The 18,188-nt window shown below is 55.4% G+C and overlaps 1 protein-coding gene across 6 annotated transcripts; it reads right to left on the reverse strand.

The window, feature by feature from the left end:
- Window positions 1-2,925: 2,925 nt before the first annotated feature.
- Window positions 2,926-18,013, reverse strand: RASGRP2 (RAS guanyl releasing protein 2). 6 transcript variants are annotated; one of them, XM_015249908.3, is made up of 17 exons: window positions 17,930-18,013; window positions 14,771-14,912; window positions 14,034-14,136; window positions 13,462-13,524; window positions 13,018-13,149; window positions 12,116-12,266; window positions 11,743-11,916; window positions 11,469-11,585; window positions 9,957-10,238; window positions 9,076-9,153; window positions 8,760-8,882; window positions 8,321-8,436; window positions 5,058-5,199; window positions 4,747-4,783; window positions 4,201-4,377; window positions 3,303-3,367; window positions 2,926-3,142 (listed from the first exon to the last, which is right to left on the reverse strand). In XM_015249908.3, exons 2-16 carry the CDS (start codon window positions 14,841-14,843, stop codon window positions 3,309-3,311), a joined length of 1,827 nt encoding a protein of 608 aa, XP_015105394.2. In that variant the 5' UTR covers window positions 14,844-14,912; window positions 17,930-18,013; the 3' UTR covers window positions 2,926-3,142; window positions 3,303-3,308. The 6 variants fall into 6 exon arrangements, with proteins under 6 accessions (XP_015105394.2, XP_072826323.1, XP_031546721.2 ...); XM_072970222.1 differs by lacking the exon at window positions 17,930-18,013 and adding an exon at window positions 16,972-17,017; XM_031690861.2 differs by lacking the exon at window positions 17,930-18,013 and adding an exon at window positions 16,776-16,873.
- Window positions 18,014-18,188: the final 175 nt, after the last annotated feature.

Here is an 18,188-nt window from a genome sequence, read left to right on the forward strand (position 1 = left end):
ATTCCCAGTCCAGCCTGGAACTCTGGACTGGGATAGGAGTAGGTTTCGAGGCAAGGGCGTGGCTACACACTGCCCAGACCACTGAAGGGAGGCTGGCAGCAGCTCCTTCTCTGTTCTCCAACACCTAACAAAGAGTTTCTGAGTGAATGTGGTGCTGGGCTGAAGGTCTTCCCTATGAGGGCATCTGCATCACTGTGTGTGGGTATGAGTGTGGAAGGAAGGTGACCCCCTCACTCACTTAGCCAACCCAAGGTGTACCTGGAACCTAGCATGTGTACCACAGAGTTGGACACTGGGTTTCTGAATGAGGCAATGTGTATGTGTGTATGTGTGTGAGAGAGAGAGAAAGAGAGAGAGATACCATTCTGCCAGCTCAGTCCAGGACCCTGATTTCTGTTGCATGGTCTGTGATCTGCACAGCAGGTAGTAGCTGGAGCTTCCTTAGCCAGAGGCAACATGCAAGAACACTCACATCTGACCACTAATGCATGCATGGGCACTCGGCGGTGTACTCAGAGCCATGCACACCTATCCATGTGCACACAGGCACTCCCAAAAGGACATACAGGAACACCTGCAGAAATGCCCCTCTATGGTACAACACCCACAGGAGGCACATAATTGCTCAAGAAGGTACACACACAGGTGCCTACACACTTGGAGGCAAATGCATGTCCAGAGGAACAAGTGTACACAGAGGAGCTGCCCACCAGGTCATCCTATCCCCTTGAGGCACTTTGCACAGAGTGATCCATTACTGAGTAGATGAGTGGGGGCACCTCTCCACCAGGGGTCTCTCTCCCCAGCCTGTGAGGGGGTGAGAGGGGGACCCAGACTGTAAGACCTTGGGGGTTGGAAAGAGAGACCCCTGAGCCAGGTTCCAGACTTGGGAGGCCTACTCTGACCTTGGAGAGACCCTCAGGATGGCCCCACCAAGGCCACGAGAGGAGCCAGAGAATGGGAACTGCTGAGTCAGGGCCTGTGGATGGGAAACTGCCCCTCTGACCCCAGAGCCCACTGCCCTGCCCAACCCCTACTGCTGCTCTCCCTATGCCTACACTCACAACACTCACACACACTCACACATACACACACACAGACTTGCCTAGCCAGGCACAGGGCATAGATGGGCAGACAAAACAGGTACAGTGACTCACAGAGGCTGTCCCTCAGACCCTTATGAATGAGTGTGGGAAGGGGGTGGGAGGAGGGCAGGGGCAGGGAGATGTAAGAGGTGAGCCCTTGTCTCAGGTTCCCATCCCCAGCCCCCCTGGGCCACCTTTGCCTATCAAGGGCAGGAAAGGTCACGTGGCAGCTGCCGCACCTCCCTGCCCCTTCTCCAGCTACAGGGATGTCTCCCCCTCCCAGGTCCAAGGTTCAGACTGCCCGATGGAGTTGGGGCCCACCATTTCAAGACACCCACCCCCAACAGGAACCCACCCAATGTGGCCCTTCTCCCATGCGCAGTCCAGTGAGGAAACACACTGGAGGGGAAATGCAGCAAATATAGCGTGCGTGCCCATGCACACACATGCACACATGCATCCAATGTGAAACTAATCCACCATATTCACACAGGCAACCACGAAAAGGCAGTCACACGTCACCCTCCTGGGTGGAGCGGACCTGGGCACGCATATGCAGACACACACTGGGAAGAGGCCAGGCTGGGGCTGGGGCTGGGGGGCAGCAGGGAGAGGAGCCGGCCAGGCTGCAGGAATGGAGGCAGCGCGGGAGGCAGCACAGGGAGCGAGCTGCTCTTCACAACACAATCGCTGTCTGTTGTTATAGCAACTCAGCCCCCAAATCGTGAAACGGATATTACAGCCTGGAGAGGGGGAAGGGCAGGAGGGGGCCAGGACAAAAGGAGGGGCAGTGCAGGGTACCCAATGGGGGACAGGGCTGGGGGGCCCAAAGGGAGCAGAGCTATAGCTGAGAAGTAACAGGGTGGGAGGAGGAGGTACCCCAAATGAGGAGTAGGGGGAGGTTCTCCAAGGGAAATATAGGCATGGGGCCAAGGAACCTTGAGGGGCTGAGGCCACTGCCAAGTCCTCAGATATTGTGCCTTGCAGGTGATAGCTGGAGTGCTCAGGCCTCCACCCTCAGGACAACCATCAGTTGCTATAGGACACACCCTAGCTTAGGGCAGGGGTGGGAGGGCAGGGAGGTAGCTCCCACTCTCAGATTGCTGTCGAGAGTTTCCTGACCCCAAGGGCAACCTGGCCCGGCTTCAGAACCTTTCAAGGACCCCACCACCAGTCCACCCTCCTCACCCAGACCAGCTTTAGAAGTGGCCTTAGCTTTACTTCAGGTAGTGGTGACCCCCAAAACCTCCATGCTGCAAACTCGGGAGGGAAAAGCTGTGTTGGGAGAGGCTGCCGGAGGCTGAGAGCAGGATCAATATGCATTTCCTCTGGAAGTCACTGTCCTTCCGGCTGGCAGCAGCACCAGGTCAGGAGGCTGCAAGCCCAAGGAGTGTGGCCCCCACCTCCCTCCTTCCCCTACAGCCAGCCAGCACTCTGGGCTGTCCTCTCCCTCCCATGATTCTCTGTAGTGAGCTCCCCCTAGCTGGAAGTATTCAAGCAGAGGCTGAAAGGCCACCTGCCAAGCAAGGGAAATTCAGCTGTGGGCTGAAGGCTATGGTTACACATGACCACCAGGTTCAGCAATTCTAGTTTCAAGTTTTAGACCCCCCCACAAGATACTGGACTTCTGGAAATTCTAGACCCTCCCCCAAATTCTCTGTTCCAAGGTTTCCTGGTTCTAAGGCTCTATCCCCCAGGATTCAATTCCCCTCAAGATTCCAGACACATGAGATTTCAGATCTCCCAAGACTCTCTGATTATCAAGTTTTAGACTCGATGACTCTAATCCCTGTGATTATGGCCCTCTGCCCACCACGAGGATTCTAGGCGCTGATGGTCCAGGTTAATTACACGGGCCTTTTTATTCCATCTGGAAAATACAAATATTCACAAGAATCTGTACAACCTTAGGGACACCAGCCCTGGCCCTGCCCTCAGCTGCATGCCACCCTCACACCAACCCCCCAGCCCCAGCCTGCTGCCTCAGCACCCCAGGCTCCCTGCTCTGGTCCAAGTCTCTTCTCCAAGGCAGGCAGAAGTGCTTGATCCAGTCACAGCTGGGAAGAGAAAAACAGATGTTGTGAGGAAGACCCTCTCTCCCAAATGTAGGAGTCCGCCTAGCCTGGGCCATTTGGACAGAGCACCCATTTCCCAGATTCCCCCAGGGGCCCCAGTCCTGCGTGAGGAGGCTCTGGCACAGGCTGTGGGAAGACTCACCATCAATTACAAGTGGATGTCAAACACACCGTCTTCCACCGTCTGAACCTCCTCCTCTCGGATCCCTGCAGGGAGGGGGGTTGCAGGGCCAACTCCTGGGTCCCTGTGCCCTCAACAGCCCTTCTCCCACTCACTGGAGGCACCCTGCCCTGTCCCAGAAGCAGATGCATCCACCAAAAATCAATTCACTGAATGACCAAAAAGCCCAATTTTTGAGGCTCTAAGTTTTCATTTTGCCACAGCTTTTCTGCAGCCACAGATTTGTCAGTGCAGTTTGCTTAAATGTCAATTTTGTATGTGTTTCACATTTTAGACCCTAGCACTTCTGGAAGGCTTGATGCAAATGGTTTTGTCTTTTCTACTTTTGAGGACTTATGCCCATCTGAACGGTTGTGATCAACTGTCTTAGACCCCAGTTTACCATTGTTGCTCAGAGCGTTCTTAGCGAAATAATCATTTGAGGAATTGTCATTCAGAAAACTGACCTAAAATCACCACTGACCCCAAGAGAGCCACTGAGAGATTTGATGGGAAAGGGACTTTTCTCAGAACAGTCTCAAAAGCAACCAAAAAGGAAAACATGAGCAAATGACTCACAAAACTCCCCCATCAATCCATTTTCAATCCCCCTAACAAAATAAGAGTGCAAACTGAATCCTGCAGCCTCTTTCACTTTTACTCTTTATATATCAGTCTTTCTCTTTCGCAGCCTTGAGAGTTGAGGGCTCCCTGGTCATCCTCTGGCACCCTTACTTATCCAACCCTTCTTCATCACCCCACCAAAATAAGAGAATTACAAAGCCTGGAATGGTTTCCATCCTGGAGAAGTTAATACTTTGCCACAACGGCCCCACCTTCCGCCCTCTACATGCCAGTACAGAACAAGACCCCCTCTTACCTGGAGGCCGGGAGCCTCGCCTGCCAGGGCGGGGCAGGGAAAAACTGAAGGCGCGATGGTGGGTGTGTGTGGGTGAGGGTGAGGGTGCAGACCCCTCCAGACTCACACTCTGTGCCCGGCGCCGGCACTCGACTGACAGGTGATCCTTGCACTGCTTATGGCAGTTCACACCACAGGCTGGGGAGGCAGATGGGAAGCCCAGCCAGGACCATTGGTCAGAACACCCTCCATCCCATCCTGTAGGCCTGCACCTCTCCCAGGGTCCCTTTGCTCCTGGGTAGCTGCCCCATCAAAACAAGAGCCTCCTTTCAAAGTGCTCTTTTCATCCTACTTGCCAGTATGTGCCCTCTTCAAAGTTCCCTGATCCTGGGCAGCTGCCCTACCAAAATAAAAGCCCTGTTAAAGGCTACTCCCTTCACATCAATCAGCATGCCTCTCTAGCTCTAAAGTACTCCTTGGCAACTGCCCCACCAAAATAAGAATCTCCACCCAGACAGTAACTCCTCCCCAAAAACTCAGCCAAGCAGCCCTGCCACTCCATCTCACCTCGGCATTTGAGGCCCTGCTTGTAGATGCCCAGGATCTGAAATAGAGGAGGGGGCCGTAGTAGTAGTGGGGGTAGGGAGTTAGAGGTGATGACTCTACTTCTTCCTTCACCAAGGCAGGGACTGGGACTGACCCTTTCTTGGGCCTTTAGTGCCCCTCAGAGATTGGCTCAGAACAACAAAAAGAGAGGCAGGTGGAATTAAGGCTTGCCTGGGCTGAGGAGGCTCCGGCGGGGGCGGGGCCAGACGGGTGGGCGGGGAATGGTTGGTTGGGGCCGGTGCTAGAGGGGTGTGGCTTGGGCGGGGGCTCACCAGGGCCTTGCAGTGGCGGCAGGCGACCGGGCGCAAGGAGTTGCTCTCCTGAAAGTTGTGTACGAAGCCCATGCGGCCGCCCAGCACAGAGCTGGAGCGCAGGAAGTAGGAGACCATCTCCTCCCTGCTGATGCAGCCATCCCTGTCCAGGGAAGGGGAGCGCCTCAGCTCTGGGGGCCTCCCTGGGACCACCCACCACCAGCCTAATCCATCCTACTGGGAAAACCCCCTACCCAATAACAGATCCTCACTGACTCCTGATTTTGGATCCCTGGTGCCGAGAGAAGAAAAAGCACTAGCCTTGGAGTCAGGCAGATACAGTAGCGGCTACTAACTAGTTGTGTGCTCTGGGGCAAGCCACTTTCCCTGGGTTTCCGCCCTGAAAAAATGGGGATCATAATTCCTGCCCTGCCCACTTCACAGACCTGGTGTGTTAACTAAAATTGCTCTGCACTTTCCCATGGGATTATCAGCCTCTGATTCCCAAAGTGAGCTCTGCAGGACACTAGTCGGGAGCCCTGAGAACTAAGAGATCTCGGAGGATTTGGGGGACCAGTTAAGTTTGGAAAAAAACACACCCATCTCACTCCTTCATAATCCTGCCGTAAAGACACTCGTAATCAGGCTTCCCACAGAGCCCCATTTTCACCTACTAACATATTTTAGGGAACAAGTGGACATGTGCTCTGGAGACAGACAGAATTCAGTTCAAATTTGCACTCCACGACTTCCTGGCTGTGTGGCATCAGGCTAGTCAGTTTCCCTGTGCCTCAGTTTCCTCTTCTATAAATGGGGACAATGGTAGTTCCTGTAGCTCCAAGGGGTTTTGTAGGGACTAAATGAAACAGTGCACGTGAAGCACTGACAACAGTGTCTGTGTATTTAATAGGTCCTGGACCACTGGGAGGTATTTCCGTCAGGGTTGGCCCTTGTCAGAAACTCCTGCCCATTGTATTTGGGTGACCTGTCAAATCAATGGCAGATTGAAACAACTGACCATTAAAAAACATATAAACCTAGGCTCCTCCTTCATACTGTGCATGAAAACTAAATTCCCACTGAACTGAGAACACGAATGTGAAAAAATAAAATTCTCATCGTATCTGAAAAGATAAAAGAGAATAATTTTGTAATCTTGAGGGGATGAAGACCTTTCTATACAGAACACAAATCCGAGAAGCCATAAAGGAAAAGACGGACATATTGAGCACACATTTTTTAAAAATTTTATATGGAAGAGGACAACATAAATGACAGACTGGGAGAAAATATTTGCAAACATATTCAACATCAAGGGTTAATATCCCTTAACAGAGATTCTAGAAATCAATGAGAAAAAGACAAACCCAGTGAATCGTGGACAAAGAACACAAATAGGCAACTAACAGAAGAAATATAAGTGGCTGAAAGACATATGAAAAGATATCCTACCCCCACAAATACTAAGGAAGAGCAGATTTCACCAAGATACCACTTGCCAATGAGACTGGCAAAATTGTTAAGCTTATTATAGCATCCACTGTTGGCAAGGAAGCTGGGAAATGGGCACTCGTTCCCTGCTGATGGGGGTGCAAGCTGGCACAACCTTGCCTGAGGTCACTTTGGCAGTCTCTCTCCTAATTTAGAATGTGCATATCTTTTGATCCAATTATCCCACTTCTAGGAATTTCTCCCACAGAAATAGTGGCCTGAGTGCATTGGTACAAAGATGTTCACAGCAGCATGGTGTATATTAATAGCGAAAAACTGGGAACAGTTTACATGTCCACCAGCAGGAGAATGGTGAGGGAAATGATGGCCCAGCCATACAGTGTAATACTCTGCAGCTGTTCTAAAGAATGAAGTGGCCTGGAAAGATGTCCATGATAAAGGTTTAAGTGGAAAACAAAAGCAAAAAAACAAAACAAAATGAAACAAAAAAACAAAACACAAGACGTGCAGGTCTGTCAAGACAATGATCTCAAAATAAAAACAAACAAAACCCTAAAAACCCTACTGCCACAAATACCTAGATGCTGGTTAAAAGATATCAAAAATTATTTCAAGTGCATAGGTGAGTTTGCAAGAAATGGAAACCCCCAAGTTGCAGAAACAAAATGAGATCTTCAGACTGAGGCAGTGAGTTGGAACCTGATGGCTACGGCTGCCCCAGGAGCCAGGTGCTGGGTTTTGATACCCAACCAGGGGCTGAGCACAAGGCCTGGGGCCTGCAGGAAGTGGGGAGTTATGGCTGAGACGCCTGTGTGAAGCTGGGTCCTTGAAGGCCTGCAAGGGCTGCATTCTCACTAAAAGGTGACCCGGAAAAAAATCCGCCCCACTTAGGGAAGTGACATGGAACTCCGTTTCCAACTCAGAGAAAACCCAGTTTTCAATGCTTTGTTGTCAACTCTGGGAGGAGAAACAAAGCAACTACAATGAACGCCAGGAGCAGAACTAGATTTATACTATAATCCTATTTGTCCATGAAACAGACAGAGACCAATTCTCTATCAATTTGCAACATGCATGAAAAAAAGACTGGAAGGATGCAGGCATTGCCAAGCCAGTAACTGCTAACAGCTAACAGTGTCACTAATGACAACCTCTAAGCAGGAAAGGAGGGAGGGAACTTTCACTTCTTACCTTACATACTTTGTTCATATAAATCTATTTTACTACCCGGATTTTTTTTACTACGGATTTTTATAATATGGAAAAAATACCCAGATTTTTGAAATCTGGATAACATTAAACAGTGAATAGACCTGGAATGGACTATAAATTTTGATTGGAATTTTGTCTGCTCAGCAAAACAGGGGGATGAACATGGCTGCAGGGGGCAGGTTTAATCTACTTCAGAGAACCAGCTGTTTGTCCAAATTGGCAGCATGTGAATTGTTGATAAGCAAATGGGTGCTGCTAATTGCAGGCCTTTCTTATCTATTCATTAAAACAGGCTACCCAGGAGGTCGACTTGCCCACACTTTTTGCCAGCCGTGAGTTCCACAAAGAAAATGGCATTTATGTAGCAGCAGTCCTCAGGCCACACTCTTTGCAAGATTCAGGTGGAACCCACTCCCCTGGCCTCACTGGTCTGAATAAGTGGGGTAACCCTGTGCCTCTGCAGCTGGCAGCCTCCCCGAAAATAAGAGCCCCTCCTCACATTGGTGGCTTCCTCAGCCAAGATCATCTGGTTCAGTGGCCTCATCTTGCACGGGAGGAAACCAAAACCCAAGGGGAAGTGAGCCTGCCTTCCCTCTCCCCCTGCCCCGAGTCCTCCTCACTGGTTCTGGTCGAGGTCCCCAAAGGCGCTGAGATAAGGAAAGTTCCCGCGGATGATCTGGAACTCTTCCTGTGAGATGTGGCCGTCACCATCAACGTCGAAGTTTCGAAACACAGACTGGAGTACAGAGAGACAGATGGGGGCAGGGAGAAGACAAGGCGCGTGCGCCTCATCCTGCCCACATTCCCAGTCCAAGTTCTGGAGGGGAGTCTATATGTGGGCAGCTATCTGTCTCCCCCACCACCTCCCTCCTCCATACCCCCATCCTAAACCCCGCCATCAGCTAAGCCCCGTGTGTTCTGGAGACTGAGTGTTAGCCCTTGAACATGGCACTAGTGGTGGCTCCCAGGGCAGTGTCCTGGCAAAACCAGCCTTGACCGACCACTACAGACCTGTCCCCTCATCCCTCAGATTCCAGAGCTGGCTGCACGGAGTCTCACCTCCACCATCTTCTCGATGTGCTCCAACATGATCGCCTGATCCAGCTTGGGTTTGGCAGCTGAGGTCCACTCCTCCAGCACCGGGGGCCGGGGAGGCGGGGTGCAGCTTGTGGGGCTGGTTGGCTGTGGGGATGGTCAAGCCTGAGTGAGGGCCAGAGGTGAGAGAACCCAGGGACCAGGGGAGGTAAGAGGGGAAGCCCTGGGGAGAAGGAAGCCTGCTCAACAAGCAGGATGGATATGGTAGCCTCTACTCCTGGGATTCTCAAGAGGGGAGGAAGAGGACGCACAGTGGGTAAGCAGGGATTCTCTCCCTCACCGAGGACTTGGAGCGTGGTTCCCGCTGCAGGGACAGCTGGTAGAGCTCATCCTCCGTCTGATACTGATCCAAAGACACCTGGGACACAGGGGTCTGATCACATGCACTGACCCCTGCTGCTCTCAGGAACCCACTGCCCAGAACCCCGAGCCACAGGTCCACTTCAAGGTCATAGCCCAGCCCTGAGTCTGGTCCGGAAGCTAAACTCAGGACAAAGACCAGCTTAGAATACACTCCAGCAACCATACGCCAGCCTTGCACACAGACCAGAATCCATAACTTGGCCCCAAACCTTGAGCACAACGAACTGCCAAGATCTCAGCCAAGAATTGGGGTCACAATCCAGCTGAGAGCTCTGAAATTCACCCCCAACATAGACCCCAACCCAGCATCCAGACCCCAGCTCAGATTGTAATCCTGATCCCAGTCCAGAGCCTAGAAACAGGGAAGACTTCACATCAAACCTTAAAATCTAAGGCTTGGTCCAATGACTAGAACCTAGTCCAGATCTGGACTAGAACCCAACTCCTTACTCTAGAGCTCAAGACTAAGTCCAAGGCCAAACTCAGAATCTCAGAGTTCAGGGTCACGTTTAGAAACCATTCCTGTACCCAGAATCCAGAGTTTAACCCCTAAACCTTGAATACAACACGCTACTTGGAACTTAACTCAGGGCTCCGGCTAAGCCTCCAGCCCACATGCCAGCCTTGGGCCGACAGCCCCATCTGAAGCCTGGAACCCATCTCAGAGTTCACCCAAACCCGGGGGCCCAGGCTGGGTCTCAATTCCTTGACCAGAACTGAGAACCCAAGGCCAAGCCCACAGCCTCATGTAAACTTAGGACCGGGTGTGGCTATCAACCCCGGGGCCCGGCCCCTCACCGTGAGCAGGCTCAGCAGATCGGGGTTGGCCTTCACTGGAGGCTGAAAGCTGGTCACCATGGCCAGCTCCTCTAGGATGCTGAAGAGTTGCTTCATCTTGGCCCCGTTAAGTCTGGTCCGGGCAGGGTCTAGCCAGTCAGGCAGTGCCAGCTGCAGAGCCACCAGGTCCTTGAGGTGCACACCCAGGATGGGGAAGCGGAAACCGACACAGGCTGCGAGCCGGCGCCGGTAGTTACCATAGTTGCCAGTGGCCGTCACTAGTTCTGTCAGACCTTCCCAGAGCTAGGGGGCAAAGGGCATAGGGTCAGCCCCACACATCGTGTATCATCGGCTGAACTACCCTCCCCTCCTCAGACCTGGAAAGTGGGAGAAGATGAGATGGGTGAAGAGTCAGGGATGGGTGAAGGGTCAAAAGCCTCCCTTACTGTCCCCCAATGCTGGTGCCCTCAGCCCCCAGGGAATCCTAATTCATACATAGCTCATGAGTTTAAAGGAATACCCCTGTCAAATCGCACACCCCTACACCAGTCCTGGGCACAGATTCTCATCAACATTTAACAGGACAAAGGGGAGGAGGGTATAGCTTAAGTGGTAGAGAGCATGCTTAGCATACACAAGGTCCTCCTGGGTTCAATCCCCAGCAACACCTCTAAAAATAAATAAGTAAATTTAAATACCTCCCCTCCAAAAAAAATTAATAAATAAATTTTACAGGACAAGAAATTGAGGCTCAGGGAGGCAAAGCAGCACAGGACAATGATTTATAAGAATGTTCTTAGCTGTGTCATTCGTAACAACTCAAACTGGAAAACCCCCAAGTGTTCCGCAGTAAAGGAGATACATAAATTGGGGTGGATTTACAATAAAATATTATATAGCAATGGAAACGAATGAACAATTGCTCCACATAACAGAATGAAAGAACAAAAGAAGCAAGATATAGAATAACATGTACAACATGATTTCATTCAGAGAAAATTCAAAAATAGGCAACCAAAAGCCCAAATCGTTTTGGGATGCATACCTAGGTGGTAAAGCTATCAAGAAAAGCAAGTTCAGCATCATTATGAAAGTCATGACATTGTCACCTCTGCTGGGGAGGAGTTATGCTCTAAGGTGCTGGGAGCTCTGGGGGCTGGCAATGCTATACTTCTTGACCTGAGTAGTGGTTACACAGGTGTTTTCTTGATTATTTTTTTTTACTCTATGTATGTTTTATATACTTTTCTATATGTACGTTACCTGACATGTTTTTAAAAAATAAAATATAAGGAGCAGGAAACGAGGAAATCACGAGTTTTGAAGGCAGATCTGTGAGGCCCCACACTGCCACTTGCACTGTGCAACCTGGGGAAGGATTTAACCCCTCTGAGCCTCAGTTTCCCTATCAGTCAAATGAAGACGGGGTGCCCAGCCCTCAGCGCTGCTGGGAGTTCCCAGTCAGGCGAGACCTGGGAAGGCTGACCCCAGGGCTTGACCAGGCTCTCCCTCAGACCCCCTAGTCTCAGGCACCTTGATGGTCTCTGGACTAACGTGGCTGTGCGTCTCCTTGAGGCGAGAGATGGAGCTGTGGCTCAGACCCCCGACTACCGCCATCAGCGTGTTGAAATTCTGCAGTTTCAGGAGTTTCTGGCAGGGTGTAAACAGGGAGAGAAGAGGCAGTGAGTTACTAAGTGGACCCAGAATTTGGCCCAGCTTTCCTGGAGATCTGGCAGTGGGTTAGTGGAAAGGAGGGGCTCTGGCAGGAGGCAACTGGGAAGCTTGGGGCCAGGGGAGGGGCAGGCACCTCTGCCACATGGACGAAGTGTGTGATGACCAGGGCCCGCTGCGGGGCTGTGGGCTTGCTGAGAATCATGAGCTGCACCCACTGCGAGACACTGTTGAAGAGGGAGATGAATCGCTCCAGGACGGGGTTGTCCACAGTGCAGCCATGAGTCACGAAACTGTGATAGTCCTGGAACTGGGGGCAGGAGCCGCCTCAGCATCCTGTGGCCCCTCCTCTCACCAATGGCCACTCCTCACCCTCCAGCTGCTCCTTGGTGGTTACACCAAATCCCCAGACCCACCCTGTGACCTCGCCTGCCCCAGGGACCCTGCTCCTCCTGGGACCCCCTCCCCAGCCCACACGCAACCCCTAACCAAAGGCCCTTGAACCGCACCAAGATCTTGCAGAAGGAGCGATACTCCAAGAAGGTGAGATGCTCCGCTAGCTCCAAGGGCTCCAGGTGGTCAAACAACAGGGACATCTTGCGCTTTTTCTGTTCCACAGGGTTCCGCTGGGTCACCTGCCGCTTCCACTTGTAGGTGGGGCTGGGGGAGGGGCAGGGATAATGAGTCCTTTGCTGGAGATGCCCTACCCCTCAGGGTCCCACACTCACTCCACTCAAGCTGACTTTGAGACACTGTGCAGAACACGAAATGTCCCCAGTCCCAGAAACTCCTGCAATCTCCCCTTCATCATGCATTCAACACACGTTTATGGGAGACGTACTCTGTGCCAGGCACTGTGCTAGGCGCTGGGGGTACAGAGATGAGCAAGACACGGTTCCTGCTCCCGAGGAGCTCACAGTCTACTGAGGGAGACAGACACAGAAACAAACAATCATAAAACATGTGGCACGCATACAGAGGTCTTTGCACAGGGGTCTGCACAAAGCGCCATGGAGGAACAGAGGCCGAATGACAAATTCTGCCCTGGAAGAGCCCACAGACACTCTACACTTGAGCTGAGTCTTGGTAACACGCAGGAGGAGGCAAGGGGATGTGAGCAGAGCGCCATGAGGGGAAAGGATGCAGGGGCTGCAGAATGGTGAGTGGACCTGTGTAGCTGCAGGATGAGAAGACTGGTATGGGTGGTGGGCTGTGGAAGATGAGGCAGGAACAAGACTGTGAAAGGCCTTCATCCCCAGCCAAGGTGGTTTGAAGGAAGGAGGCAGCCATAGAAGGTTTTTAAGCAAGAGTGACATGACCCTCACTCATTCAATTCAACAAACATTTATTAAGCGCAGATGGTGTAGGATGCTGAGTGCCCTTCCTAGCCCTCCGAGCTCCCCCTACGCACACGTTCTCAATGTCGATGAGGCTGCTGTGCCGGCGGTTCCCTTCTTGGTCTAGCAGAGCCTTCAGCTCCTTGATCTGCTCAGCGAGCTCGGGATTCAAATCAAACTCCGCTGGGAATGCTGAGATCCAGTACCTGGTGGAGGTTCAGAGTCACACAAGGCTGCCCTTCTCCCATCATCCCCTGGGATTGTAGTTCTCCAAAGAGAGGGAAGACCCTCAATACCTGCCTCCCTTCATCCAGCTCTTTCTTTCCCCACCCACATTGGGTAGACCAGGCCAGGACCAGGAAGGGGCAAGCCTGTGGCTGCACTCACACCAAGAACAGAGCCAGGGTTCGAACCCACATGACCAACTTCCAGACGTACTCTTTCCACTCCTTCAGGCCAGTTGGAAGCCTGAGAGAAGGGAGCAGAGGATGGGACAGAGCCCTAAGAGGAAGACTCACCTGACCAGATGGCATGTTTTCACCTGCAGCGAACTGGAGTTTTCCTTCCGGGATTGTTGGTAGGTGAAGGGGAGTTAAGGAAATCAAGGATGGGACCTTACTCTTGAAATGGAGGCAGGGGATGGGATCCGAGTTCTGGGCGGAGGCTGAGGGTAGGGCCATGCTGGGGGTGGGATCTGGACCAACAGTCAGAAGCTCTGGAAAGGGGCTGACCTCAAAGGTGAGGCGTAAGCTTTGGGGAGGGTGCATGTGTGGGAAGGGAACTAGGTTCTGGGAGAGGCTGAGAGCAGGATCTGGGTTCTGGGAGAGAGGCAAGAGGCCGGACCCAGGCTGGGAGTAAGGACAGGTCCTAGACTGTAGGGAGGAGGAGGGCAAGGCCTAGTTTGGGGAGCGAGCCGGGGGCGGAGCCTAAGCCCCGAGGGGGAGGAAAGGGGCGGAGCCTGGGCCAATCCTGACTTCTGGGACGTGGGAGGAGCTCTAGGAGCGAAGCCCATCCTCTGCCTGGGCTGGGCGAGGGGACTCGCTCCTGGACTCTGGACTGCAGGGCCCTTGGCGAGGTCCGCGAAGGATATATGTGGAGCAGTTTTGCCGCCAGCTGAGAGGAAGGGATGTACCAGGGGTGCATCATGAGGAACATGCGCACCAGCTGCGGGTCTCGCACCTTCCCGGAGTCATCTAACTCCGCGGGGTCAAGAAGAAGAGGGTTGATCTTTGGTCCCGTAGCTGTGGTCCCTAAACCCTACTCCAAAGCCCGCCGGGTATCTGGGCCCCCGGCCACCTCCTGCTTAAACCAGGAGGCAGATTATAAAGAAAAAGTAGATGGGGAGAGAGGTAAGGCAGGATCCGAGGAGCCGGAGGAACGGAGCTTCTGAGTCGGGCCGTAGTCCGGAGGGGAACCAGCTGGGGCGGAAGGAGCCTGGGTTCCCCGGGGGGGGTCAAGAATCCAGAGGTCATTTCCTGAGTGCTTGGGGAAAAGGGCACCCCTTCACCAGATAAGCCTCCCCCCCATCAGCCGGAAACAGTTTCCAGGCCGGAGATAGCGAGTTCCTCCGGATCCTCGGGGAGACAGATAATGCTCCTCCTGTGTCAGAGTCTGGGGACCCCCTCCCTCCCTTCAACACTGGCATACTAGGCAAGGGGAGGGGAAACATTTTATCTTTCTGCAGGGTGTGGATCTCTCTACCCTGCGATGAAGAAGAGACTTTTGCTAAACAGGCTGCAGCATGCAGAGATCTGCCCTGGGAGGCAGGAGCCCGGGTTCAGGCTCCAGACTAGGCTCAGGCTGGGTGTGTCCTCCCGTGTCACTCACCGAAGGCTTCGATGCAACCGCGCAGCAGCTCCTCTACCGTGCAGCCCTTGTCCAGGTCTAGGGTGCCCGCCATGGCCGCCGGCGCGGGTAGGCTGGGCCAAGCTGTGCTCCGGGAGCCTCCCACGGGGTTCAGACCAGACCCCTGTCCCGGGAGAGGCAGAGCGAGAGTCGGCTGAGGCGCGCGCCGGGGGAGCTGCCCCACGGGCAGAAACTGGGCGGGGCGGGCACGCCCCCTACTGGGCAGGGGAGGAGTCGTCCACTGCGGCCACTCCCGGGGTTAAACGGTCTGGCCCAGGATGGTGCAACCCACCAGTTGTGAAATGAACCGGCCGAAAAGCTTCCGGCCCACCCTTGGAGTCGCGGGAGGGCTGAGGGACTCCTCGGGGATGGAGACGAGCCAGGACTCCGGGGGCCGGTTAGTGTCCCAGCCCCGTCTCCCAGGAGGCCCGTTTCTTCTCACGTCCTCTCCTCAGAGGCACCTGCAGCACCCCTCAGCTCGCTTCTGCATCCCTCCCGCTTCCCCCCCTCCACAGCCTCCCTTCCCCCGCAGGGTTATTTTGGGAACCCAGAGCCTGAGGGGACCTCGGAGGAATTTCTCCCTGGGATGAGATGGGGGAGGAACCCAGGCGTCCTGCCCGCGTCGCCCCCTTCTAAGCTCCCGGGGAGAGGAGGCGGGGCTGTGGCAGCCCCCAGGGGCCTGCCCTTGGGGAGGCAAGCTGGAGTGTAGAGGAACATTCCTGGGAAGGAGGAGGCGGTAGTCCGCTGCGGGCCCCCCCCCAACCGAGGCGTCAGCGGGAAGCCTGAGCCTGGGAATCGCGGGCTCCCAAGCCACCTCCTCCGTGAAGGCCCCAAGGGTCCCTGCTCAGCCCTTCCGCAGGCCATCTTCATCCGCAGCCCCGGCTTCTAACCTAGGCCCTCATACTGCACAGTCGAACCGAGTGCACACACAGGCAGGCGGTCCACGCTCGGGCACAGAGTAGGGTGCCCAGAAGGGGGCACTAGCGCCCCGGGGGGTGGCGTGGAGAGTGCCTGTAGGACTCCACCAGTAACTCCAGTCACCAGCGGGGTCATACGCACCTATTCAAGGACAGACACTCATCCTACCCCTGAGGCCAGGGACCCATATTGGGGTGCAAGAGTGCCTGAGGCTCACCCACAGCTGGGCCTCAGGCAATTACCTCCCATCCTCCCTTTCACACACACACAATGGCACCCACACCCCTCGCACACCTGCAGCAAGGAACCCTCAGGCACACATACTCAGCTCTCTACCCCAGAATGCAAACCCGCTGAAGGGGCTGGCTTCCGGACCTGCTGTTCACTAGAGCCAGGCCATCCTGGAGTTCCGCGGCCACAGAGGCGCTGACATCCGCACACGTGTGCACACACGCAAGACAGTGCACCTACACGCATGTACAATCTCCCACACATTAACACACCCCGTGGGTGCGCACACACGCCCATTCCGCCCCCGCCCCCTTCATCTGCGGTCCAGGGCCAGCCCTGCGTCTCCAGCGCCCTCACAGTCCTCATCCCCGGACGCTGGCAGTGCCTTGCCCCAAGGAAGGTACCCTGCCCCTACACATACTCCCTTGGGCTGGGGGTGGGGAGTGGGGGCTCCTCTATGGAGTTCTCTGGTGGACTTTTCCTAGGAGCCACCCAGAGCCATCGCTGCCTGGCTCTGCCGCTTCCTCGCTGTGTGACCTTGAGAGTCACTTGGCCTCTCAGAACCTCAATTTTCTCATCTGTCAAATGGAGGGGTCTGCAGGAAAAGGTCCTGTTGAGACGTGACTAGGAAGACCCGGGTGCGCCGCGGATGCCGCCCCCTCCCGCGATTGTCCGGGGGCTTCAGCTCTCTTGGCAGGTCCCTCCCACCCCCGAACCTGGCCACAGACTCCCCACCCACCAACCCATCCGCCGCCCCCAGCCCGCCTGCGCCTCCCTCGGGGGCCCCTAGGGGCCGAGCCTCCACTGCCCGGTTCCCCGCCCGCGCTCTCTCACTCACACTTGGGACCCGCGGCAAGGAACCCGCACCCGGCCCGGCTGGCGCCACCTCCGTGCGCTCCCGCCCGCCGACCTCGCTGCGGCTGCGGCTCCCGCCCGCTCTCCGCGCCTCGGCCCCTCTCCCCGCCGCCCCGCCCCCGCGCCGCGGCCGCCCCCTCCCCTCCCCGCCCCTCCCGCCCCAGCGCCAGTCTCCGCACCGCCGACTGCGCCTCCCCCACCGGGGGCTCCCTCTCGCCCCGCACGCGGCGGTCCCTGCGGCAGCTTAACCCCTCCCCTGCCGCGCCGCGCGGGAGCCCAGGGGCGCGGGCGGGGGGCTGCGCCATGGGCCGCGTGGAGGGTAGGTGAGCGGAGGTCAGGCATCGCGGGACGTGGAGTGGGGAACTAAATCAAGGGTCCTCTCCCCCCACCCCAGACACCCCTAGGCCCCCCGCCCTGCCTGGTGTTGGGCAGAGGAAGCCGGGAGGGGCAGGAAGCGGACTGCGGTGGGGAAGGGGCGCCCCGCCCAGCCCCCGGCCCGGGTTCCTGTTTTTGAGACAAACCGTTCCCACGGGGCTAACCCGGCCCGGGGCCGGGCGTCTTCCTGCGGGCAGCGTGGGGCACAGGCCTGGTGAAGATCGGGGGCGTGGGGACAGAGGGTCCTTGTGATAGCCTGGGGGAGGGGCTAGGACAAAACAGGAGCGTTTGGGGGAGAGGGGCTTGTGTGAAAACGCTGCTACCTGGAGCGGGGACCTCGATGTCTGAGGATGTTGGGGAAAGCTCCAGTTCACACAGGAGGGACTGGAGTCCCGCAAGCCTGGCTCCCCATTAGGCCAGATAGAAAGGGGCACTGCAAGCGACGGGTGGGTTCTCCGCAGCTAGGAGACGAGCCTAGATGCCTGAGCCCCAGGCAGGGAGGAACTTGGGAGGGGCAGCCGCAGGCGGTTGGGGTCCCACAAGCCGGGCCTAGGGGAGCCGGTAACCCGTTTCCGGCCTTTCAGGTTCAAACACACTCACTGTGAAACCACTGGCCTCAAATAAGCCTTCTGAGGCTTGCCCCTCCCTGCCCCTAGGCTGGAGAGGCAGGACTCCCCCACAATTCAATCTTGGTAATAGGAGACCTAGAAACAGGCCCTTTCTAGTCCTTAGTTTCCCCAAGTCAGGAGAGGCAACACTGACCTGGGCTAGAAGGTCTGTGAGTGTCCCCCGAGCTAACACTCTCCCTGCTTTAGACCTAGCATAGCCACCTGCTTAGAGACCCTTAAACGCCGCAGTGGGGCGGGGCTAAGGGCGGAGTCAAGAAGGCGCCAACCACCCAGAGGCTCCTCCCCCTCCTGGGTCCCGCCCCCGACAGCGTGGATCTTCGGTAGTCTGGGAGGCCTCTGCCCAAGTCCCGGTTCCCAGCCCCGGTGGGCCCCACCCAGGCGGACGCCACGCC

The sequence above is a fragment of the Vicugna pacos genome, chromosome 10 (genome assembly GCF_048564905.1).
Source record: "Vicugna pacos chromosome 10, VicPac4, whole genome shotgun sequence".
NCBI lineage: Eukaryota > Metazoa > Chordata > Mammalia > Artiodactyla > Camelidae > Vicugna > Vicugna pacos.